The sequence below is a fragment of the Lottia gigantea genome, assembly GCF_000327385.1.
Source record: "Lottia gigantea unplaced genomic scaffold LOTGIsca_111, whole genome shotgun sequence".
NCBI lineage: Eukaryota > Metazoa > Mollusca > Gastropoda > Lottiidae > Lottia > Lottia gigantea.
This window is the reverse complement of record NW_008707025.1, coordinates 556803-584486: the sequence shown is the minus strand read 5'-3', so window position 1 is coordinate 584486 and position 27684 is coordinate 556803. Positions and strand designations below refer to the sequence as shown.

At 31.6% G+C, this 27684-nt stretch overlaps 1 protein-coding gene across 1 annotated transcript; it reads left to right on the top strand.

Moving 5' to 3' along the window:
- Nucleotides 1-4365: 4365 nt before the first annotated feature.
- LOTGIDRAFT_137010 (hypothetical protein) lies at nt 4366-27388 on the top strand (the record flags this gene model as incomplete). The annotated part of the gene is made up of 4 exons (XM_009047399.1): nt 4366-4539; nt 22438-22674; nt 24115-24180; nt 27200-27388. 4 exons carry the CDS (start codon nt 4366-4368, stop codon nt 27386-27388), a joined length of 666 nt encoding a protein of 221 aa, XP_009045647.1.
- Nucleotides 27389-27684: the final 296 nt, after the last annotated feature.

The window sequence follows — 27684 nt, the reverse complement described above, 5'->3', positions numbered from 1 at the left end:
AATGTTTTTTCGATCTTTACTAACTGAATAAGTTGTGTATAGGAACGACGTAAATTTGAGCACTTATTCCCCCAAATCCAATTCATGTCCATACATTATATTTTTTCCTACACCAGTAAGTACTTACATTCAAATATCATATCATCAGCACAAGTACATATAATGCATTATACATTAAAGAACTTAATTCATTACATGGAAACAAACATTCAGCAACTCTGACAGTTTCTATAAAAACTGATACTACCTCGAGAATAGAAAGGACAAATTCTTGTGTCTTCTGTCTTGTTCTTGTTATTTATAAAAACCTGCAGTCCCGAAAATATGTTTATGCCGTTTAAAAGCCAAAACCAAGTGAGAATGGCCGGTTAAAATTTCCATCATTAAACATCATGATGTCTCGTCTGGTGTTAGCGAAACTTTCACGAGGCTGTTTGTTTTGTACGTTATAAGCTGAATGATGAGCGTTTTCGTGTCGGTTTAACTACTAATTATTGTCTTGAGATTTTTATGATTAACAGAGTTGTCTTCTCCTCAATCAATCTCGGAAGTCGGTTTTGTTTTAACCTATCCCCAATTTAACTTCGCCAACAAATTCGTTTTTGAAAAAAGGAGCAAATAACTCCACAGTTCTTCGGCTGACTTGCAGACCACAGCTACATAATATCCTGTCATGTTTTATAGACTCAAAAATAGGTTTTGTTTTTCAAGATTTAAGTATTTTCAGACAAAAAGAAGCCAGAAATTTAATCGTGGTCTGGAAAAGTTCCCCGCATCACACACTGCATGGTGTTTATCGTTTTTATCTATCCAAACTGTAGTAGAAAATTAGGATGTAAAACATCACTTTGTTTCAATTCGGGGACGTGAGACGGATAACATTGTGACCTAGACTAATATTTAAAATTCCAATAAAAACAATCTAAAGTATTTTGATTATTTGCAAATCTCACACGAAATCTTAATTTGAAAGAAGAATGCTGTAAGAAAATTACATAATGACGTCTGCAATGTTAAGATAATGATCAGAAACAAACGTCATAGATCACGTCGTCTGCCCAGAGAGTAATCTCCAATCCAAATTCATTATCAACAAGAGAAATATCAATATTGAGATATTAGCATACGACCAGGAAACTAAACAGGACAGACATAACTTTGTCTCAAATAACTTCAAATGATGAAAAGCTATAGATCATTAGAGCATTTCCATATCAGAGAGAAATTCGTTAAGTGCTAGCTTATATTTGCATCATAAGGTGCACATTTTCCAGACGTTTCAATAATGATCATACGTGATCAAATAGCTAACGGAATGTGATACTGTCGCAGTGAGCCGCCATTGATCTAAAATGAAAATATGCAAGAGGCTTTGAAGTGTTTACTCTGGAGCTGTGGGTATACGAATATCAATGACAGATAAAATTTATTCTCTGTAATCGAAATATATGTGTAGAACATGACAAAATAATAAAAAAAAATTTCAACAACCGATGATTCAAGTCGAAGAAGAATTTTCCCACCCGTCTGAAAAGGTCTCTCAAAGGTACAGAGAACTTTGCATGGAACAATGACAGTTTTCCTTAATGCGAAGTGAATGATTTGAAATCGATTTTACATCCAGTGTCGTGTTCTCATTTTAATTGTTGCATATTTTCACGATCTGAAATTTGAATGAATATTGCCTTAAGAACGAAAATATTGAAGCAAATCTTCACATCATTCACATCATTGTATATATTTTACAAATTGTAAAGGAAACCGTTCACAGCCTCTTACATGCAGGGCATGGGATTATGTTGGTTGGTAAGATTATCCTTTAGATTCAAACTGACGATTGTTCATACTTACATTTTAGGAGTAACATGATGACACTCTGTGTTTATCACCTTTTTCAACAAATCATTTCAGTTCAAAAACAACGTTCCAAAAACTTTTTCTAGTAGGCTAGATGTTTGCAGATTATCCACGATATAATCTGTTGCACCAACTTTAACTTAACATTCCTGCTTCAAGAGAAATACAACTTTGACCACTCAATAGTATAAGTATGATTAAGTTTAAAAAGCTTTTACAAAAAGTTTCGCTTCACTTGGGTTGGGGTTTTTTCGTAAAGTTTTCAAATTCAGAAACTTCCAGCACTGTAGTTCTTTATATAAAAAAAAATAACAGTGTATGAACTGAGTATGATTTCAATTTGAAAATTTGTAAAATAATAGCAAAATCGTTAGCTTAAGATTATCTTTTATCAGGTTATGTTGTGGCTAACTGGAGATTCGGGGTTCATTCCTGGCGTAAGTCGTAGTATAAACCTTGTCAGTGATGCAGGTAAGGCGGAGCCCCGTGTGCAACAAACTTAACAGATCCATCGACAGTTGAAAATTGGAAACACAGTTGATCATCGCCGCAAAAGTTACCTCATAGACTCGCAGCTTGGTGTTACTTGCTTAAATGGCAGCAAAAAGACAGTACGGTCAGCAGATTGTCCTTCTTTCTATGCCCTATATAAATACTCATGTAGAATTTCACCCTGGTGATCTGCACGGTGATATAGCAGCAGAAATATTTTAACGATTTGGTTAACGACTGGTTCTCAAGGTCGGTGTAGGTCAACTAAATATTGACCTATAAAAAACTTACCTTAAATGTTGGCACATCTAATATAAAACACGTGCCCTGGGAGAATTGGGTTGTAGGAAAGGATAATGGTTCGTCTACAATTAAAGATTAATTGAAGCTACACAAATTTGTTTACTTAGATAGATAACAGTCTGCTTGTAGAATCACAGTACAGAAACTGCACTTATTTTTGTTTCAAAAAGAGAGTGGACCTTACTCTGACATCGGTAATGATTTGATTTGTCTGCGGCTTTTGACACGATTGATCATCAAAAACTGATCGAACGTTTTTAGAGTAGCTACGGCTTACGGCGCTCCTATCTGTGTGATATGCCAGATAATATAATGTTATTATGAATTGACATCAATAAGACTGTCTTTATTATGTTTTTCTTTGAATGTAGACAAACTGTAGGCCGGATTTTCATTCTGAAAAATGATAATGGCAATTGAAACTGAAACTGATACTTATCATTTTAAAATGCAATACTCTCCTTCAAAACTTAAGATTTGTATGACTAAATAAAACGTCAGTATCGTGTCAAAAAAGTGTTTTGTTGGCTTCTTGTGTATCCTCAATGCCCCTTTCCATGCTCTATTGCAATAAATTATGCAGTCATGTTAATAGGGGGGTAAAAAGTTAATTGAGGTTACATGTCTGTTTATTTCCCACTAATGCTCCATGGGCTCAAGGGATTTAAACTGTTGAAGTTTTCTGGAATTACATAAACTTTGGGACATGCGGGGTTGAGTCAGAATGTTGCCATGAAATCCAGAACAGTAACTCATTTTGGAGGCATAGACAGTGGAAACACCCAAATCTGTCCAAATTTAGGGTTTTGCATCATGCAATTAATTCTCAGCTTCAGGTTGACCAGTCGACCCCAGAGACCCGTCTGAATTTCCTCCATTTACTTAAATAACTGGTGTTCAACATATTATACAAAGGTTATAAATTTTTGATTCGTTTTAAAGAAAACTTGATAAATATATAGATGTAGGTCCTATTGTTACTGTTTTAAAACGTCGTGTTCCTTCTTCTCTTCCCTTTCTATCGTAATAATCTATTAAAATCTATTTGAGCCATAATCGTGATAGAAACAAGCCAAGAGATAGTACATATTACAGGTAACTTGTTAAATGACAGGTATGACGTTAAGTCACGTGATAACTAGAGCTGTCAGATCGTTAAAGACTTGCCGTGGTATATCAAATAGATTATATGAATACGGTGGGCAGGAGAGTCGTGCCACACCCCAAGGTGAATGAAAATCTCCATGATTTGGATTTAACTTGGCTAATTTGGATTTAATGTAGCGTGATCGAGTTTGGACATCCAGTGAACCGAATGATATTTACCAAGTTTGGGGTGTTAACTTTATATTATAACGGTGTTCGATTAACAACGTGAGAATGTCTCAAATACAGTAGCCGTTGATAATCTGTTGAACGAGAGATTTGGAAATCAAAGGGATTAAGGATTATCCGGTGTAGGAGATGCACCGGGGATTAAAAGAGGAACAAGATAATAATTCTGATTCTAATTCCATCATGCCTGCTGATATTAACATTTTGTGCAACGGGTTCGATTCCTTGAAAATGAATGGTAGAGACAATTTTTATGAAAATGAATTCGGGGATGATAGACGAAGATCCGACAGTTCTTTGAACTCGATTGGTTCATTGGGCTCTCCGAATTCCCCGCCACCTAATCTTATAGAAATCAAAGAGCAATTCCATACCAATATGACAAATGGCTATGCCAATCGAGCAGAGTCAACATTTGCTGGAAGGAGGGATGTTAAAAGTCCTGCAACTCTTGCAGAACGACAAATTGTCAGTGCCAGAGGAACTGTCCGTGGGTTTAAAAACAGAGTGAGAGCGGGGATAGCCACATTTATTGAACCATTTTCAGAAAAGGTAGGGTGTTTTTTTTTTATTTTTGTCATACCAATTTATATACTTCCTCATATATAAACACTACTGTAAAATGAGCTAATATTTATTATTAGTTATTTAGCATGCTAATATTACTTACTATCCTGCAATATATTCGGCAATCATAGTCATTTTTATAAATAGGTTTAATATTTCAAAACAAATAGGTTTATATATATTAAATTTATTTATGTTTATTTATACCAAAACATGTAGGATTACTTATTACTTAAAAATGCATTTAAGTTTTTGTTTTATTATAATGCAATCATCTAGGTTTATTATATCAAAAGATAGGTTTATATAATATGTTAGGTTTACATTTTTTATTCATTATGTCAAAACTTTCAGGTTCACTTAAAACATAACAATGCATATTTTTATTTTAATGCAATTCATCTAATTTTTTAGTAATTATAATGTAGGTTTATTATTTCTAACAGCTATATATTATATTATTAGGTTTATACAGGTTTATTTAATTATATAACTTAATTATATATGTGACTTATTATATAAACACTTCACAGGTGTATTTTTCATTTATTATTTAATAGATATAGAGTTATTATATAGAAATATTAAAACAGAACCTAAAAAAATATGTTGTTCTTACTTGTTGTTATATCCCTCTACAGTTGATGTATTGAGCGCTATTTTAACAGTGAAAATAATTGATTGTATTGTACGTAGAGTTATTATATAAAAAAAAATAGGTTTTTATTTAATGTAGGTTTATTAATTATAATGTAGGTTTATTATCCAAACAGCTATATATATTATTAGGTTTATATGGGTTTATTTAATTATATAAGAAGACGTAACTAATAGGTATATTTTTCATTTATTATTTTATAGATGTAGAGGTATTATATAAAAAAAATAGGTTTTTATTTAATGTAGGTTTATTAATTATAATGTAGGTTTATTATCCAAACAGCTATATATATTATTAGGTTTATATGGGTTTATTTAAGTATATAAGAAGACCTAACTTATGTAATAGGTGTATTTTTCATTTATTATTTTATAGATATGTAGAGGTATTATATATAAAAATAGGTTTTAATTTAACGCAATTGATATAGGTTTATTAATTATAATGTAGGTTTGTAATTTCAAACCAGTAGCTTTATATAAACAGATATATAAGGTGTATAGAAGTTTTTAATTTAAATTGATTGAGGATAACTTTGATATCTTAATATTCTACCCTTACATGCAAACAAACAATACAATTCAGTGTACAATGAGGTCAACTTTAATAAAACAGATTGGCCATTGATTTAATTGTAACATAATCTATTGTGTTTGCACCCTATTAGACAATGACATACAGTGTACAATCAGGTTTATATGACCCTCTATCTTTAATTGTATCAATGTCCTGAAGGTTTATAGCATTGTTTGAAACGAGATGAGTAGAGTTGATTTATAACAGGGTAGTTTTTATAAGATAACAATGTTAATCATCATATTATAGTATATAAGAAAAGTAATTGATTTATGATGGTGATATGATGTCATATACATAAGATTTGAACCACACTTAGAAGTGGAGAGAAGATATAACAAAAAATACAAGTGGTATATTATGGTATAACTCACTTCTTTAATAACAAAGTACATAACGTTTCAACACAATTTACAGTGTCAACACAATTTACAAGTGTCCTCCTCTGATGAAACATTATGTACTTTGTTATTAAAGAAGTGAGTTATACCATAATATACCCCTTGTGTTTTTTGATGTCATATACAGTTAGATTAGTAAATGTCAGTAAATATTTTTGAATGTATAAATGTTGAAATAACAACTTAGATTCATTTTCAAACTAACTGTTGAAACTGATATACTTCAGAATGCATATTTCAATGTCAAATTTCCAAAACTTTTTTGCCTCTGACAACCCAATTTTAATTCTGAAAACTGATACAAGTATAGACAAACATAATATGCACTTACAGGGATAGGTGCCAGTTTTTTGACCAATCAAACTTTAGTCTTAGAAACGAAAATATTTTAGCTAAACCAATCACTAATAGTGTTACCGTCGAAATTTGAGCCTTCAATCCCTGTGTGCCCAGAATTATCTGCGCTTGTATGTTAAAATGAGAACTCATCAATTTAAGATACTCTGTGATATATAGAAAAGACATATATAGGAAAAGTGAGTAAAATTCCTAGTTTGAAGTATTTTTAAAGGAATTATACAGTTTCTACATTTCAAGTACCTCTAATGACTATCTAAATATATTCAAGATTAAAATCAACCCCCTAAAATGGTGCATCTGTCCCTTTAATGATTAACAGAAACAATCGTTAGTCAAACCTATTGGCATTGCAAATGGATATTACCAAGCAAATGATGTCATGTAAAGTTTGCAATAATCTAACCGACCAAGCTACAGAACCCACTCAAATTAATAATCAAGGTTACATCTGTTGGTCACATTATATCCTGAGGCAATTAGACAAGCAAAGATATCATCTCAAAACCATAAAAAATATAAAAGAATTTTAGTCAGACATATAAAATGCATTATTTGAGTACTTATCTTTATGAATATTCATATTTTATGATAGTAAATGTGGTCAAGGCTTGACCCTATGACCTTAGGCTATGAATTAATATTCAAGAAATACCATTAATATTTAATCTTGAATACTGTCACTGAATTAAACCTGTTGTCTGATTGGGTCACTGATTTCAGATTCACTGAAATTAATATATTGTATGGAGATTAACTTTGATAAAATTTGAAATTTTAACCCTTTTCAGAATTTTAATCTAATCATACACTTTGGTTGATTTGACATTATAAAATCAAACAGGCAATCAGGTTGATTTGATATTATAAAATCAAACAGGCAATCAGATTGATTTGACATTATAATATCAAACAGGCAATCAGGTTGATTTGACATTATAAAATCAAACAGGCAATCAGATTGATTTGACATTTTAAAATCAAACAGGCAATCAGGTTGATTTGACATTATAAAATCAAGCAGGCAATCAGATTTGTCATTGTAATATAGGTTGATTTGACAATCTAATTCATACAGGTAACCATTTTGAGTTGGCATTGTAATTCATATAGGCAATCAGGTTGTATTATTTCATATAGGCAATCAGGTTGAATTGACATTAAAATTTCCTATTGCGCTTTGGTTGATTTGACATTGTAATTCATATAGACAATCAAGATGATTTGACAGGGAACATTGTACCAGACATCAGACCTTAATTGTCTATTTTCACCTTCAGAATGGTTGACTTTATGGTTTGTAGGTCAGTCAACTTTTATTGTTATAATGTAAATATAAAAATTGATTGTTGACAACAAATATAATAGTACAGCCATTTCTATTCTAATTTTCATTGATTTTATGATTTTCTTTTTCATTTCTTGTCTTGATTAGTAATTAAGGTAGTGGGTGAGTTGAATAATGAATGACTTCTGCTAAGAATAATCTGATTCAGATAGAATCAGGGCACTGTAAACTATTTATCTATTGTTATTTACTATGTACAGTTTATGACTTTGTTTAAAGGGATTGTAAAACGGTTTTCTAAATTTTTCAGTGAATTCAAGAAGGGCCTTATCTGATAAAGCAAATTTAACTAGTGACATCATCAAACACAGAAATTTAGAATGGTGCAATTTGAAGCTATCAGTGTCCCGGATACATATAAATTTTCTAGATAACATCTTTACAATCTCTTTCAGGAACACTGGAAGCATTCATTTGCACCGTTCCAATTTTCAGTCAGATGTCTGTGATTCTTGCAATTCCACTACTTGACTCATACTTTTACAGCTTTGGATATGGTTTTGAATGATACTTTCTGTTGTAGCTTCAAAACTGACAACAACTTTGCAAATTAGAATTTTTATCTGGGATGTCACGTTTAATGAGTGCTTTGATCACATTTTTTGTGTTGTTCGAGACACATGTTAACTGTTGTTTTGTTATATGGCTACATTTTAACCAATTGCGTGCACTTTTATTTTCTGATGTCGGCTATAATGGGGGTCGTTTCAACACCAAAATGATGTTGTAAGTCTTCATGTTATGAACTTTGGGTGAAAGAAAATATAAAACTGTCAAGAGTGGACAATAGTTTCAGTACAAAATACTCATAATCTACCAATTTATATAGTTATTTTCACATGATTTCACCTACCCAAGGACTTCAGTTCTTATTGTATACATTATTATATGAATATTTCCTTTATAGTCCGTTATATATACAGATAGCAGGTGGAGAGTCATCCCTGGGATCAGCCCCTTCCCCCTTGTGATATATTTTGACCAATGATGTTAAATTATTACAATATACAGACTGCAATGATGTATGTCCTCAATGATATATCATGTCAAATACTTAAGCCTCCCCCCTCCCCCCCACTTTTTTAACCAGCTTTTGGCAAGAGCTATGTATAGCTGTTGACATCAATATATGGTATAAAAGTTGTATAGATATTTATTTTCATCAGTAGAATACTAACAATGATACAAACCTTATTTACCTTAATCAGACAGAAAAGGATGGTAAATTGATAGGTATGATATAAAAATAGATCTATATGATATAGCACAAATAATATGCAGTCAAGCTTATTAAAGGGAATCTATATAAGATTTTCTAGTCTTTGTATGTGTAACAGCAATCTTATTAAAAACCTTTTTCGTTTTCGATATTTTGAGTCTTCCCCCTCTGCCCCCTCTGCCCCCCCTTTGGCTCCGCCACTGCTATCATGGGACGAGGTAGGAAAAATTGCTAGATTAAACTTGAGGACTAAAGATATCAGTAAACAAAAATGATACAAAAACAACATTATAATCTTATTTTAATCAAATTGATGTAACAGTGATTCTTATAGCTTCAATTTGCACCATTTCATTGTTTTTTTTTTTTTTTTAAATTCTAATAGACCAGATTTCACTTTAAAGCAAGAAATATTGAATGATTTTTGCATAAGTCACAGTTGGACCAAGATTTCTGGAACTACAGGAACCATGGAGAAATGGAATGGTGTCAGCTATAAGTATGCAAAGATTGGTTCTTGTACTGTTGGTTGGAGCATTGCAATCTTTACATGATGTTATTTACATGGTTAGCTTGACAAAATGGTTGTCATTGGTTCTAATCTCAGTCAGCTAGGTTATGAAAATCTGGTGATTTTGAATAAGTCATGTTGATTTGGCCATATGGGCCAGACATCTTCACCTAAATTGTCTGGTCAAAGTAGCCCCTATGGACATCAAGTTTAAGGTCTGTGACTATGTGGACTCATTGGTATCAATAATCTGGCCAAGAGCTTTGGCAAAAGGAACAGCTGGTAGAGAGGGATCTTCATGAACCGAAGTTGTTAAAAATGGTGGGTTCTTTCTTTCTGTCTGATACACAAACAGATAGCAGGAAAGCAGTTTTAAATCCCTATCTAGATTTATAATAACTAATATTCAAAATCTTTTAAGCAGGATATACTTGTTATTACATATTTTTTTTAATAATAAAAAGTTAAATATAGATATTGAAGTAGGTGTTTGGTGTAAACAGTTGGAGCTGTAGGAATTTATAGTGGTTATAAAGAGAATATAGAACTAGGAAGTAATGTTTCTACTTTGTTCTTAAAAGTTTTTTTTCTAAGAAATATTATCTTTGTAGGCCTACACCTTTATGTGAAAATTCGCACTAACTGAACTTTGATCAATTAGGGACTGTGGAGTTCTTGAGAACATGTAGGTAGCTGGCCACATATTCTCGAAACGATCTTAGCGCTAGGATGTCCAAGGTTCTTATCTTCTAACATTGACTCCAGGACATCCTAGTGCTAGGATCGTTTCGAGAATATGTGGCCAGGTCTTAAACTTTTTACCTCAATATTCCTGTTGACTCAGATATTTACATGGAAAGAATGATAAGAAAGATGAATGTCAAGAGATCTGGGCAAGTACTAGTTGGTAGCCAACTTCTGAAAGCCTTAGTTTTATCCTGATCATTTGCTATTGAAAAACGGTTTCTTCCCTTATTTAACCCTGACTTCATTTCTAACAAATTTAAAAATATAATTCTTTATACATATTTGCCCCAAAATATGCTTTTGAAAAAGCCTCTCAGACTTTTCATGGCAGGCTTGTGTCTATGACCCTTCAACAGAGCTGCTGCATTTTGGATTTCACCAATGACAGTTGTCCACCCATGAAGTCAGTCTGCCCCCTATTTGCACCCCCAGTCTAAGAGACTGGCACTGCCATTGAACAGTTTAAGTGAATTTGTCAAGCCTGTAGTGTAATGGAGGCAAATACTTGGGACCATAACTGAGAAGTGTCTTTTCTAATTATGTATTTTAAATCCACACAGACAGATTTTTAATTTGGATTGTATTCCACCTTGTTTATAACAGGGTTAAATTTCCAATATTAAGACAGGAGACGATATAATAATATCTATCAATATTCAAGTTATGATGTAGGTGTATGTTGAGTTATATTAAAGTGATAATTAATGATTTAATATACCATCACAATATCATAAATTATTATTGATATATTACTTTATTTTATTATTATCATTAATTATGTTTACTATACACTTTCTGATATATTGGGACATTGTCTATACTATATCCAGTATCTTATTTATACAGTTAATTCTTTCCCTTTAAAAAATACATGTAATAAGAATTTTCAGAGTGGGAAAGCCAAAGGCAGACCAGCATCAGTTCATAGGTTCCCCACTCCCATGGAAAAGCCACTGCTCCGAGTTAAATAAGTATTTTATTAAGAGCAACCAAACATTTTCAATTCGCCAAACGATGATATAGCTGATTCAACATGTTGTATCTTCTAACTCAGGTAGTTGCTTGTACAAAAAAGTCACAAATTTTTCACTTTTTTAAGAAAACATATCTCCATTTTCTTCTTTTAATGTTTTTTATTGGCCATCTTGTACAATCTGTAACAGCGTACTTGATGAATGTGATAACTTAGTTTATATCAACACCAAAAATAACAAAAGTTTTAAACTTTCACATATCCTAAATTTGTTTTTCTTCTTGTAATAATGCCCAACATTTTCATGTGCAGCCTTGGATTTGAAGTTTTTGTGATGATATTTACACAGATATAACTTGACTTAGTGACAATATAGTAAACATTTCTTTTAAATCAATATCTGCTTCTGATAAAACAAGCGGGAAATGTTTCTTTTTGATGCGACTGACATGTGTTTGAAAATTATATCAGGACAGCCTATTTGAAAGAGGTGATTAACAGTAAATAACTTTTCAATATTTGGTTAGAGCCTTAATTTTCAGTGTCTTTTCCTATATGTTGACAAAATGGTGGACATTGGTTCTCATATCTGTCGGCATGTGAAAGTCTAGTGACTTTTCAAGTTTCTTCATTATTCCAGTTGACCCAATGAGTTATGATGATCTGAGAAAAGATCATTACCAAGGGCCATGGCTTTTGGATTGGATTCTTATGTTCTTACAGATGTTATCCTGGTAAAAAAATGGTTGTTGCTTTCTTTTCGATCTCTCTTTCTTAATGCAACTGACTTTCTGAATATTAAATCATTCATCAGGATGGCTGATTTGTGGTTAATTTTCCAGGAAATCATTTTTGAATTTTGGAAGTGGGTCATATTTGAAATATTTAACTTGTATTCTATTTGACAAATACCAAGACAACTTGTTTATTTTGATTGACAATGTGTCATATTTCACATGAAGTAAAAAGATTAACAACTACTTGAATCATAAAATATTATAAAAATTTCTTTCCTTCTTGTTATCTCAACTATGATTTTTGTTTTTCATTTTGAAGTTTTCTGTAAAAAAAAATGCTTATTTAATAATTACAAGTGAAAAATAAATTAAACCATAATTCAGAAAACTGAAATAGGAAATGGAACACAACAATGATAATTCAAAAATAACAAATCAAGATTTCAAAAATTTGAATTCATTAAAAAAAAAAACAGATTATTTATATATATATGCAATATGACAATAAGCAAAAACTATGACTGTTGTAATTTCTATTTTCTCACAGCGCAGAACATTGATAGTACCATTTCAATTTAATCTTTATTACTCAAATTGATAATTGAAGTAAATGAAGTATGTTCTCTTCTTGTGACCTTGGCCAGTGCTTCTATAGGAGAGTATATTCCATAACACACAACACTGATATCTTTCAAAGTACCATTTTAAAAATATGTTCTCCTTATGGCTTATATAATTGTATACATTAAATAATTTTAGAATTAGAAGGAAAAAATTATATTTATAACCTAAAATTTTTCAAATGTATTTCATGGTCATGGTCCAAAAATTTAGAAAGGAATTACCCAAGTTCAAAAACCTAGCTACCTATTATTATTAGGCTATAATTAGTGTAAAATATATGAAATGGCTTGATAATTATTTATCTAATAAATAATTAATGTCGAAGGAAGAAGAAAAGGGTTTTTTTTTTCAAACTTTATGATTGACATTTAAGATACTGTTTACCAAGCAAGTCAAGCTTAAAGGGATTTTGCGCCATTCCAATTTTCACTCGGACATCTATGGCTCTTCCAATTCAGCTATGACCTATCACAGATATTGGATATTTTTAGCAGTTTTTGCTTTAGTGATTAAAAGTCCTTATAATATGGATTATCTTATGTTTAAGGCATGCAATTCCAGTATGAATATAAGAGAGATACTTTTGAGGGAAAGTTGTAGCTCAGTCTATTAGAGTAAGAGAATTTTATGACATCATCTGGTTTGGTACATCACTATCAGACAGACTGTTGGTGCCTGAATAAGTCTTTTGTCCTCATTATTCCATTTGACTTAGCAGTAAAATTGGTATGGATAATCAGGAAAAGATCAAAGCCCTGAAATTTGACCTGAACCAGCTGAGAATCCTTTGAAATATGGATGTCCTTTTGATTTTTGTGTTTGCTGCCAAATATGCATTTTTTGGACATAGCCTAGAAATTGTGTTCCCTTATTCAAAGTGAAAAAAAGTTTGCTTATTTATGTTTTGACTATATTATTTTTATCATGTTGTGCTTTCTCTACCATCTACAACATTGAGGTGACGCTTCCATAAAAAATATTAAATTTTGGTTATCTGTCAATTTTTGGACAGTAAATGTGTCAAAATGTCATAACTGTCTGTATATATTAGTGTTTAACTTGGTTGAATAAAAAACAAGTATCAGACCTATTTTAAAGCATGACACAAATGTGAATATTATGATTTTCTATGAAATTCTAATTATGCTGCAGCATTTGTGTAGTATTTTAAAGCACTTATAGCACCAAGGTTTTGTCAAAATAGCATTTTAGAGAATACTTTAACTGTTACTTAAGTCTATGATGCCTTGGTGCTGGTACCCTTTGGGGATACTTGTGAATATCTGTATCTATATTTGCTACTTTATACCATCTTCACAATGTCAAGCTATTACAAACTGTGTCTTATACCTTGACTACATTAGCCACCTTTCTTGTTTCATGAAAGTTCATAAATGCAGCGATTTGATTGGATTGTACGTTGGCAAATACAGCCAATCAGAGTCTCTACAAAAAGTCTGTAAACACTATGCCATAATGTTTAAAATCTTTCTGTCAAGAGTTCTGATTGCTGTATTGGTGTACAATCCAATCAAATCCATGCATTTCTTGATACAAGCAAGGTGGTTATTGCAGTCAAGGTATAAGATGAAGTTTGTAATAGCTTGGCATTTGGTAGATTTGCTTATAATGGAAGAGAGAGCTCTAGTGGTATGAAAACATCATGAAAGTCCCTAAGGTTTTGAAGGTTTATGGTCAAATTAATAGTATGTCTTCATTATCTACTAATGGATTGAATTCTTGACAATGGTAACTGGACGATAGAGTAATCAATATTTAAACTGTAGTCAAGTACAACTAGTCCTATTATTTATTTATTAGACTATTAATTGTTTATTATTATCTATTGTTGTATTTTACTTACAAAACATCCTCTTTTATTCAGGTTGACATGGCACAGATTTTTTGATTGATTCATTTCTTTCTGATATGAAAGTGAACAATATGGCCACAAGAGAAAAACAAAAACTCTTTGCAGCAAATAAATACGATACACAAATTTCCCACTATATAGATACATGCGTAGTTTATGAATTGATGTCCCAATTCAAAATTTTACTAAAGATCCCTAATTGGATGTCCACTCAAAGTAAAAACAAAAATTTGTAAAAGTTTTCTGAATTTTAAGCAAATAATTAAGATATTTTCGAAAATTAAGCATTAAGATAATCAAGGCTACAAAATTTTAATTTGTGTGTCTAGAAGAAATAGACTTGGATAATGAGGCACTTTGAGTTGTTTCTGATGCATATTGGTACAATGTCTTGTTATTTCATGCATTACCTATAATATGGTCTATTTATAGCATCAACTTGAACTTTATTCAGATCAACTCTAAGTGGGATAACTGCTTTAATTTTTATAGTTTACATAAAAATGTGAAAAAGAGAAACCTTTTTTCAGACCAAGAAATTTGTAATTCATTTCTTTTTAATAAAAATGACATGCTGTTCCCAGTGCGTCAGATTCAAAAATAACAAAATTCTATGACACCTTAGTTTGGCTGGCAGTACAAAGATTGTTCAAATATTTTTCATGTTGTGTTCGTTACCTAGATTTGGTTCAATGACATAATCAGTGGCTGTGTTTGGTTTGTCAATATTGACAGATAGAACTTGTTTAGCTTGAAACAATTGTTGAAAAAAACCTGAAAAGTTTTGGCAGTCGCATCCTAGATCTTTTTATGTTGGCTCCTCGCTAGATGTTTGTTGATTTTTGACAGTTTGAAGTAGAATTACAAGTCGTTAGAGTCTCGTTAAATTGTAGATTGTCATAAGATTGGTGGATAGAGCTCGGCAGGGCAGAAATAGACCGAATATCAATCAAGTGCTGCCCACATATTTGAGAATGAGTTCATAGGAAAAGGAAATACCCATCGTTTTTGATATTTTTCCCATAAATGATGGTCTATTTGATTGTTGGAAAGCACAGAGGACAGTTTTGTTGTAAATAAAAGGTGGATGGTCCTAAAATTTCAATATTATAAAAACTTTATACTTTATATACTTTAAAAACAACATAAATAATAAACAAAAATTGAAAAAATTTTTGAAAAAATTCTGAGTGAGAGAAAGTTATGATGTTTTCACCAGGAGGACACTGTAATTTTTCTGAACCAGGATGTTGTAAAATCAACTTGTTTTCTACATTTGTCATTGTTGTGAAACACAAATAATTTGAAAAAATTGCCGCATTAAGTTAATATATGTGACCCTGCACATAGTATCAGGTATTAAGTCGCACATGAGCTTTTTAAAAAGTTTAACTTACAAAGTTGGGATGAAGACATGGTTGGATGGGTTGAAATTCTGAAACATTGTATTTTGTATCTAAAAGTGTTTAACTTTATTTGTAACCAGTATTTTTTATATAGCTGAATGGTTGCTAAGGAAATTTTCATCTTGTCTCTTTACTACCTTTGTTGAGATGGAATTGGTATCAAAATGTAGCTGATGGTGCCAGAAATCCAAGTATACTAATAGCTCTACATACACCAAATGCTACTTAATACCTGGTGCAGGGTCTCATATGATTGAATTTGATTGTTGTCCTCATGTGCCTGAAGACAACGGGGGAAACACGTCGAAACGTTGCATAAAACTTTAACCAGTGATTGTTGTTCCATAAAGCTGTGTCTAAATATCATACTCACAATTGCTAAATGCCATTCAAAGACTTTACAGTATGATTGGTCAAAAAGAATGGCTCACCAGTTTGGGAGAATTAACATTTCTAAATAATAGTTACATTCCAATCAATAAAATTGACTTAAAGATATATTATATTTTACAGATCAACAATTTCATTTTTGATTTTAAACCCTTTTACGGAAATAAACATTTTTCATATTTCCATTGTCAAATCAAATATTGAAATTTTTATTGCCGTTATTTGGATTAAAACTAAAATGAAGTTGTTTATCTGTAAAATAGAATATATTAATAAGTAAATGTTATATTGATTTTACAGCTGTTAAAGTTATTAGATATACCATTGATATATTCACTAGTGATATTAAAGTGATAAAGCCCTCTAATCTTAATACAATCTGAACTGATTTTTAGATACCTGTATCACTTTTAGAAACTGGATTTACAAAATTCTTAAGATTAAAGCTGAAGAATTCAAAAGTCTCAAAGCCAGTTACAAAATCCATTGACATGACCAAATCGGGTGAAAAAACATTAATTCAAGATTAAATAATCACAAAGTTGGATAACGTAAAAAACGAAGACAGTTAAATCTTTGATTGCTAGAACTAGTTTACATGTCCATCTTAAGCAGAGCTTGTAAAATATTGAATTGAAATGGAGCTTTACACCTTACTTTCCTGTAGCTGTTTGGGATAATGAAGATGAGCAACAGCATAGAGTTTGAAAGAGGAACCTTTTGGTAGGAAAGATGAGAGCCATCAGATATTTGGGAATCAACCAAGATAAGAACCCACAACCACCATTTGTTGGATGTAACCATACCAACGTAATATATACTGACTGAGCCACACCCTGGTCTGTAAGGTCACCAGACTTTTTGTACCAACAAAGATTAGAACCCCCAACCACAATATTTGTAAGATGTAACCATGACAACACTCTTACAGATTAAGCTACACACTGTCCTCAAAAATTTTGAAGAATGTATCCCTCTAAATATTTAGTATCTAATCTATTATTGATTAGTACCACTGTGTATGGTGAATGTTTCCCTTTAAATAACTAGTATCTAATAAACAGTAATAGTACACTAATTAATATAGGTAACAATACTAGGTATTCTATTATTGATTGGTACCACTATATGGTTGTCATAATCAGAAGTAATTAGTGTTCTCAATAATAAGTTGGTGTATAAACCACCTGCTCTCACCATGTTCAAGGTCAAATTATCTAGCCAACTTCCGCCCTGGGCTACAAACTTTTTACATACTTAGCTTAGATTGTATTCAGTTTGAAGCAGGTCTTACAGATGCAGAACTGATTGTTTCAAAGACAAATATATCAATGTATTCCACAGGGCACAATATTTCTAGCTATATCTAAAATATCTTCAAATTTTACCTTTCCTTGATGCAAGGGATATACTGAATTTGAGTTAAAACTAAGCTGAGCAAATGTTTTGTGGCCCTGAGATTTTCGAAGCATTTCATTATCCATAGTTCCAATAATTCCAGCATAATTTATGGAATTGTCTTCCCTGATGATACTTGTTTGTCATGAAGATACTTGTTTTTCATGTTGATACTTGTTTTTCATGATGATACTTGTTTTTCATGTTGATACTTGTTTTTCATGATGATACTTGTTTTTCATTTGTTTTTCATGTTGATACTTGTTTTTCATGATGATACTTGTTTTTCATGATGATACTTATTTTTTTCATGTTGATACTTGTTTTTCATGATGAAACTTGTTTTTCATGAAAAACATTTTTTCTGTTGATCATTTTAATTAAATCTTGGTATTAATTTGTTGTTTGCATAATGGTTATGACCTGCTTTGGGCTAGTGATATTTCCTTGAATAATTTGTTCCCAAGTGTATGAGCTGGTATCCCCTTCTGCTTCAAGTAACTTTGCCCATAAGGAAGCAAAAAGTGTAAAAAATTACGCAGTTTTTAAATTACCTGTGTCTTTAAGGAAGGGGGACAAAATAAAAAACAAATTAATTGTGTGTATGTGAAAAAAACTATTTGATATATTTTTTAAAGGACGGATTAAAAATGTTGAAATCTGCTTCTGCCTTTTACTTGTGTTTAAAAAACAACATTTAACCTGATATTTTTTGCAGGAAGGATTACAGTTGTTGAAACCAGCTTCCGTTAGACTAGACAGTTACACCAGATTACTAGACTGTTGTCTGTTCAATAATCTTGTTCAATGTTTGATAGTATTTAATGTCAATAGAGAAATTTAACCTGTCTCTTAAACAACTAGCTGCACTGATCTTTAAAATATTTGAGTCTGCGTGCACTTGAAATGCAGCGGTGTTAACATACCAGTCTTTCGTATTTTTGGTTTTATCTGTTGGAATAATTTCCAAAAACAGTGAGATGTTCCATCAAAAACAGTGATATATTCCATCAAAAAACAGTGATATGTTCCATCATAAACAGTGATATATTCCATCAAAAACAGTGATATATTCCAGCAAAAACAGTGACATGTTCCATCAAAAACAGTGACATGTTCCATCAAAAACAGTGATATATTCCATCAAAAACAGTCAAAAACAGTGTTATATTCCATCAAAAACAGTGATATGTTCCATCAAAAACAGTGATATATTCCATCAAAAACAGTCAAAAACAGTGTTATATTCCATCAAAAACAGTGATATATTCCATCAAAAACAGTGTTATATTCCATCAAAAACAGTGATATGTTCCATCAAAAACAGTGATATATTCCATCAAAAACAGTGATAATATGTTCCATCAAAAACAGTGATATGTTCCATCAAAAACAAGACATGAAACACTTACCAATAAAAAATAGTTTTGAAAATTATTTAGAATGGAAAATATTATCTCAAATTTTATTTTTTTCATCAAGGGGCATTTTTATTTTTTATGACTCAAGACATTGTAAAACCAACAAATATTCATGCTGTTTGTGTATTTCTCAATGTTCTGAAGACTAAGTAATTAAAACAGATGAAATATTGCCTTCTTTATGAACATGTAGATAAATTATGACTAAATATATATTGACCTTAATATTTGGCGGAAAAAGAGAATTTGTCATATTTCAAACAATTTATGGTGGCAATTTAGCTAAACTTTATCTTGGTGACTTTTTTGAGCCAAAGCCATTATAGGCTTGATGGTCTAATTTGTCTAAAAAGTCTTTTGGTTTTATTTATGCTGACAGTTTAAGTTTTTACAGTATATTAATTGATGATTTCTGTTCTGTGTTTGTAGGAAGGTCAAGGTGGTGTAGAGGAGATGGTAAGTCAAGGTGTCCACAGTGTTGTTCCATTTTCATGTTAAACCCAAATAAGAATTTTGATAACAAAAAAATTTGATCTTATAATTGTTGTTAACATATTTATGTAAACTGTTCTTCCTTCTCTGTTTATTATTAATTATGGAAACAGGGGGACCTCTTCTTGTTAACTGTTCACTTTAATCTGTTTTTCATGAACAGAATTACGAAAACAAAGGAATTCTATGATCATGTTACTGTTGTTTACATCTCTCTGTAAAATGCCCATCTTACTATTACTCTGTATACTACATGCAGAATTATGAATACAGAATAATGAATTTAAATGATGTTACATCCTCTATAAACTGTTTCTGGTTTTTTTATGAACAGAATTATGAAAACAAGAGAAGTTACTGTCGTTTACATCATTCTGTAAACTTTTCTCTGTTTATAATATGCAGAATTATGAAAACAGAAGAATTGTCAATACATCTCTGTTTTACATGTACAGAATTATGAAAACAAGAGAATTCTGTCATCAAATTAGTGTTGTTTACATCTTTCTGTCAAATGCCCATCTATCTCTGTACAAAATATGCATAATTAAATGGAAGAATTTAAAGAATTAAGTGTTGTTACAGCTTCTGTAAACCGTTTATCTGTTTTACATGAACAGAATTATGAAAAAAGAAGAATTCTATGATCAAGTTACTGTTGTTTACATCTCTCTGTAAAATGACTATCTTACTCTGTTTATAACATATAACAGAAATATGAAAACAGAAGAAGTAAATGATTTAAATGTTGTAACATCCTTCTGTAAACTTGTAAACTTGTGAAAAAAAAATAATAAATCATATCGCCTAATTATCTAAATTCTAAAATATGGATTGTTTTGTTAATTAGAGTTGCTTGAGCTAAATATATCAGAAAAACCATTCAATTTTCTATGCAGATACAGATTTTATTTTATATTAGAAATATCAATGAGAAATATAAAACTGATGAAAAAACACCATTAACAGGTAAATTGATATGAGCCTGATAGATTTAATGAATGTTTAACATGATGATTCATCAAATAAATTGAAATGGAATTAACACGAACACAATTATATGGATAACAATTACTTTAATAAATAACTTGCGACGTTTGGACGATGATTCTTTCGTCTTTATCATTGCTTGATAAAGAAGAAAGAATCATCGTCGAAACGCCGCAAGTTATTTATTAAAGTAATTGTTATCCATATAATTGTGTTCGTGTTAATATCATCAATTACTAAATGCCACTCAAGGAAGTGAAATGAAATTAATGGAGTTTTATGTCTATCTTACTATTCTGTTACTAAATGGAGTTAAAGGCAGGCAGAGCAATGAGGGTTATTTTGCCTGGGCAGTGGCATTACCAGCTGTCAAGGGATCTTTAATGTGCACAGCCTTTGTGCCTCGGTTAATTTTCCCATCTGAACGAATAGACACTTTCCCGCCACCTTCGTACCTAGGTTGAAAATTCTGAAGGTAATATCTCGCTAATGCTGGGATTGAATCCTGGACCTTCAGGTTAGTGAGCAAGCGTCTAGAGTCACGACTTTATCAGGTAGTGGTTAGGCAGGTTTATTAAGGTGCAGTAGCCAGTAACCTTGCATGTACTAAGTAACCTAGAGGTCATCATGTATATTTTGAATTAGATACCTTAAGATCTTACAGACACTGTTTCTCACCTATAAATGATACACATCAGAGGAGCTTCTCAGACAAGAGATATGGATAGGGTAATTACCTGTTGTTGTTAAACCCCCTGGTTTAAACAAAAGCAGAATATTAACTTTTGAAGAGATCAAACTCTCTTTGTTCCACTATGCACCTTATCACAACAAGTTAATTAGTCTTTTAATTATTGAGAAAATGTAATGCATATTAAGTAGACTACATCAATTAGTCACCTGTGGATCTTGTTTTATGAGATATATTTTTTGGGAGTTAATAATTGTAATGTAATGTTTTAAGATGTTTTATATGATATATTACCACTATATAATGTTGTCAGCTATCTTATATTTTTAGTCAGACCTGTAAAACAAGTTTATGATTTATATTTCCTTTCTAAACCTGCTAACCTATATACAGTTTTTATGTTGTTATGATTAATTATAAGATATTTGTAAGACATAATTGGGTGCAGGTTCATCTGAATATCTATTTTGAATACAATTTTCGTGTCATGTTTTATAGTACAAATTGTTTTGAAAATCGTAGAGATTTTTTCTTCAACTTTTACTGAAAATGTATAGGGCATATTTATTTCATTTATTTGACTTTTTGATATAGAGTCATTGACTTCAAAAATTAATGAACTTGGTTATAAAATACAGAGATTTGATTTTGTAAAACTTTTGTCCAAAACTATTACATACAAATTTTCTACCATGTTTCACTGTAGTGGGTGAACCTTATACTAGATATTCAAAACGCTTCCACATGATCATTTTTACTGTTTGTTTTGTAAATATGAATATGTGCAATAGACAGTTTTGATTGGTCGAAACTCATGAAAGTGACATGAGTACGGGCAGCCCCTCTCATATGGAAAAGGTTGTTTTGTTTGATTGAAATTTACCTCCTCATACGAAACTATTTTTATTAAGTGAACCCCAGTCCCATGTATTTACTGATAAGGGGCCTTGCTTTAAACAAGGCTATATCAATGAGAATGGTTTTATTTCATAAAGATAGTATTTTTACCAAATAAAAACATTTATAGTTTTATGGAGATATCTAACTTTTATTCTCTCTTATTTTCAGAGAAATTACCATGTATTAGAGAAAGATAAAATAGTCATTTATACAACTAGTATGTCAGTGGTACGCCATACACATGAGAAATGTAAAGTAGTACGGAATATATTACAAACTAATATGGTACGATATGAAGAACGAGATCTGTATATGAGTAAAGAAAACCAGAAAGAACTTACAGAACGTGTAAATAGTAATGATATAAGAATACCACAAGTTTTTGCTGATGGTGAATTAATTGGGGTAGGTACAGATACCGGTAAAGAGACACCCCAGGGCAGTAGTGGAGGAACAGGTGGTGGAGGGCAATTGAAAAATTATACCCATACTTATGTTTTTAACAAAGAAATATGATTTATATATATTTTTTTGCCCTAAAATATGTGTCAGAATGCACAAAATCAATTGAATTTTCAAAACTTTGCTTGTGAGAACCATCTAAGATGCTCCATGAGAGGTTTACAAGAAGACGCCTCCAAAGTTTGCCGCATTTTGAATTGTGCATGGATAGTTGACCCCACATTGAGTCAGTCTGCCCCTTATGTTTAACCCCGGTCTTGGGAGGCTAATACTGCACTTGTTCCAGGGTTGTAGCCACAGACGATGGTCAGAGCTAGTCCGTACATACTTGACTCATGTATGTTTTGATTTGATCAAAAATTGCTTGTATCACAGAAACCTGGTGGCTGTAAGAGCCTTGTTTCACTAATACGCTTTGACATTTTGAGCCAGCTCTCACTTTCTAAGGTCAAGATCTAATGCTATTATATAGTGCTATATATATTGTCTAAAAAATAAGGTAGTGCCAGAACAGCACCATTAGCCTACACTTTATCAATTAATAGCTGTCAAGGATCTTCAGGCATACATGTTCTCAGTTAACTATTCCTTCCAATGAGTAGGAAAATGGGATTACCTGAAAGACTGAGATAATTTATTAGTTTCATCCAAGCTAGACATACTGCTCATAAAGTTTAGTAGTTATAAGAAAGTATTGCATACTATTAACCATTTGACAATTGACAAAAATATTTTGGGCAGGAGAGAATCCTCCAGTGCACCTATGAACCATCACACTGGATACTGACCATGAACTAGTGTATCACCAGTACATTGAACTTCCTTTACTAGTTAGCCAACCCAATATTGACTTGTTGGCTCTTGATTGTATTTAATCAAATTCTACATCTTTTATAGACTTTCTTTAACTATCAAACTTTAATTTAGGTCATGACGGTGCAAATTTGAGTTTAATGTTGATTTTCTTTAATGGCTTTATTTTTCGTTGTGCTTGGTTGTGTTCAAATGACAAGATACTACTTAATAAAGTTTGAATTGTCAAAATTTGTCTAATAAAGCTACTAGATATGGCTCTATGGACTTCATTATTGACTGAAACACTATTGTTGCTTCAGAAGGGGTTAGGTCTGTAGAATTTGAGTAAACCAAACAGGCTGCACAAGATTCCTTGAGTGTTTGGGATTGAAAAGTAGTATTACAATGTCATTGTTTTGGCAAAATTTTCCCCAGTACACATTGTTTCCTGTCTTCTTTACAAGCAGAAAAGTGGAAATCATATCAAACCTATTAATTTCAATGTTCTTAGACCATTCTGTTAATAGATAATTTATAGGAGTGAGCTAGAAATGGTCTTACCAATGAATGAACTTGTAATTTTTTCAGGGTGCTGCAGAATTAGAAAAATTAAATGAATCTGGTGAACTAAGAAATATCTTACATAATTACCCAGTAAGTAACGCTTTTGCCATGTTTTTCTTTTCTTGGATTTTTTAATCTTTAGCAACAATTTCTGGATCTTTTTGTTGAATCGACTCTTTTTGACGGACATATCCAGCCGGGTACTTAGCCCAAAAGGAATACAGGCTACAACTAACAATCCTCATGTTGTATCCATGGCAACAGTAAGACTGGTCTTATCTTCTGCCAAATTTTGTGAATTGTTTTTGAGTTGTGACTTTAATATATTGTTATTTGATTTATATTTACAAATAAGCCAAGAAAGGTAAATACTAATTTTATTTACAAAACAATTAATGATTGCCTTGACCACTGATTTTCAAGTTGGCATTTTCATTATTTGATGGAATGATTTATTTTGACTGCATGATGCTTGATACAAATAATTTAGCACAATCACCATGACACATTGAAATATCCATTTGTATCCAGATAAAAACCCCTTTGATTTATTATACCTGAAAAAATTAAAATAAAACCTTCCAATCCATTCAAACTGTTGGCACAGCGCCATTAAACCAATCTTTGGTCAATATCCAGGAAAAGCCAGAAGTTCTGGCATTAGTTGACTCACATACATCATGAGTTGCCTTGAACATTTTGGCACATGATGTCATAGTTCTAAAAAACATACCAATATATATCTAAGACAATGAAAACAGTAATGGCAGACTATTTATAAAGGATGCATAGTTGACAAAGCCTATCGTTGATGATATCAGGTGTTCCTGATGATTGAGCTCACACTGTCTAGCTAGCAACACCAGTTATTGAACTTATTATAATTAAGCTCAAATTTAGTCTTGGTCAAATTGCCAAAATAAAATTAACACCGCTTGTCACAGACATGATGAAGATCTCACAAATCAAGTTGGAGATTCTAGAATACTTTTTTTTAGGACAAAATCCCAATCCAACTTTGATAGTTAGAAAGTGAAATTTTAGATGAAAAAATAGTTGAGTTTCTATTACAATGATAAGACTTGAAGTGATTATTGGAGGTTTTGTTAGATAAATAGATACAATATTATATTTCAATTTAAATACATATTATATTACTAACTATTGATAAATAGATGAAATAGATACAAAATAAATAGAATAGATAATCTTATACTATCATTCTTTCTAACCTTAGTGAGTTAGAAATTACTTAGTTACCAAAAGGTTAGATTGCCTGGATAGAGCAGGATACTATAGATTTTTCAACTGGTATTCTGTCAGGGATATAACTAGCTAGCTGCATCTTCACAATGTCACGCTATTACAATCTTTGTCTTATACCTTGACTGCAATAGCCACCTTACTTATATCACAGAATGCAGTACACCAGCGTATACAGCTAATCATAGCCTTCGCCAGACAGACTGTAAACATTATGGCATATTGCTTACAGACCTTCTGTCTGGGGCTCTGATTGGCTGTATTTGGTAATATACCATCCAACTAAATCACTACATTTACAAATGCCTGTGATACAGGAACAGTGACTATTGCAGTCAAGGTATGACATGAAGTTTATAATATGTTGACATTGTGAAAATTAAGTAGCTGAAAAACATACTTACACAAACTCTTGTGTGCTACAGACTATGCAAGTTGAAGATCCTTGACATTTAAAAAAAAAAAATAAGAAGGCTCTAAAACTCTATTTTATTTCTTACATTATTGATGTTTTTAAACACCTGATACAACTCTTATACTAGGTCTGTCAATACCCCTAAACACCTGATACAACTCTTATACTAGGTCTGTCAATACCCCTAAACACCTGATACAACTCTTATACTAGGTCTGTCAATACCCCTAAACACCTGATACAACTCTTATACTAGGTCTGTCAATACCCCTAAACACCTGATACAACTCTTACACTAGGTCTGTCAATTCAAGATTCTTTTAGAGAATCCACATTTACTTTACAAGTTTACTAATAAAGTATCTCCACTATCTCAAACTAAGTTGAAAGGGTCACTCTCATGAGGCAAAACATCTAAGATCACTTTTCACCTATCACAAGTTTTTGTTATTTTCAATTAGAATATCACGTCTGCCTTAGAAAAGGAAGTTTTATAATAATAAGGTTGATATAAGATATTGACTTAGTTATATGATATCATTATTATTATAAACATTATTATTATCTACCATTATTATCTATTATAAGTTGATATCACATCTGCCGAAAAAAACACCAAAGGAGACACTTATAGCCTCTATTTGTGCAATTCTCTCCATTTCATTGGTTGAGTAATTCCAGAAAAAAATTTGGCGTCTCTGTTACAAATACGATTTATCTTGAATGGTTTTAGTCATAGTGAGACATCACAATGTGGTTAAAGAGATTGTAAAGAGATTTTTAATTTTTTGTCTATCAGGAACACTGTTAACATTGATTTGCATCTTTGAATATTCAGTCATAAGTCTGTGGTTTCTGCAATTCCACTAAAACTAAGTAAGTGTTTTATGATGTCACTATCGCAAAAGTTTTTATATATCATAGGCAACTTTTGTAACATGGACATCATAGAACACTAAAATTTAGTGGAATTGTAAGAATCACACACGTCTGATTGAAAATTGAAATGATACAAATCAATGTTATCAGTGTCAGTGATACATGTGAAATTTAGAAAGCCTCTTTACATTCCCTGTAAATTTTCTGAAATAACAGACACCACAGATATAGAAATCAAAATGGGACAATTTGTAGATACAAGTGTCCCTGAATCACATAAATAGAACCAAAAACGATTAGTGAAAGAGCTCATTTGCAATTTGAAATTTTGGAATCATAAAATGGTTTTTAATCATATTTTGCAGTTGATAATATATTGTCACCTTTTTCTTTGAATTCCATTTAATGGGCTGCAAAAAATTTAGCAATTGATACAAAGTCTAACCTAGTTACAGTCTCTTTTTTCATTGAAGTCAGATCCTTATTCTAATGTACTTTCTTTTTGCTATGGAAACCTTTCTTCATTAAAATATATTATTTTGATATTTTCAGAAAGTGATAGTGACATCAAATTGTAGAAAATGTGGTGGTTATAGATTCATACCTTGTATAATTTGTCATGGAAGTAAAAAATCTGTTCACAGAAATCATTTTACGGAAGAATTTTGTGCCTTACGATGTATGCAGTGTGATGATAATGGTCTACAGAGATGTGATTTGTGTCGAGAACAACAAGAATAATCTGTTGGATTATATAACGATATGAATTGATGTGCATGTGTTACATATCGACAATGTGAAAAGAGTGAAGGGGAACAATGGTGGACCAAATTAAGGTTTAAAAATTCAGCGTCATTCTATTCCTTTGCAGAAGGTAGATCTTCTGCTTCCTAAAGGTGGCCGCACACCATTACGATCACCAGTTGCGTATGATTGAGAATAAGAAAATGCTACTGACCAACCATGCACCAACTAGGGTGATGACACCTTTAGTAGATTAAGAATCATATGTTATTGATAAAAAAAACTACTATTCA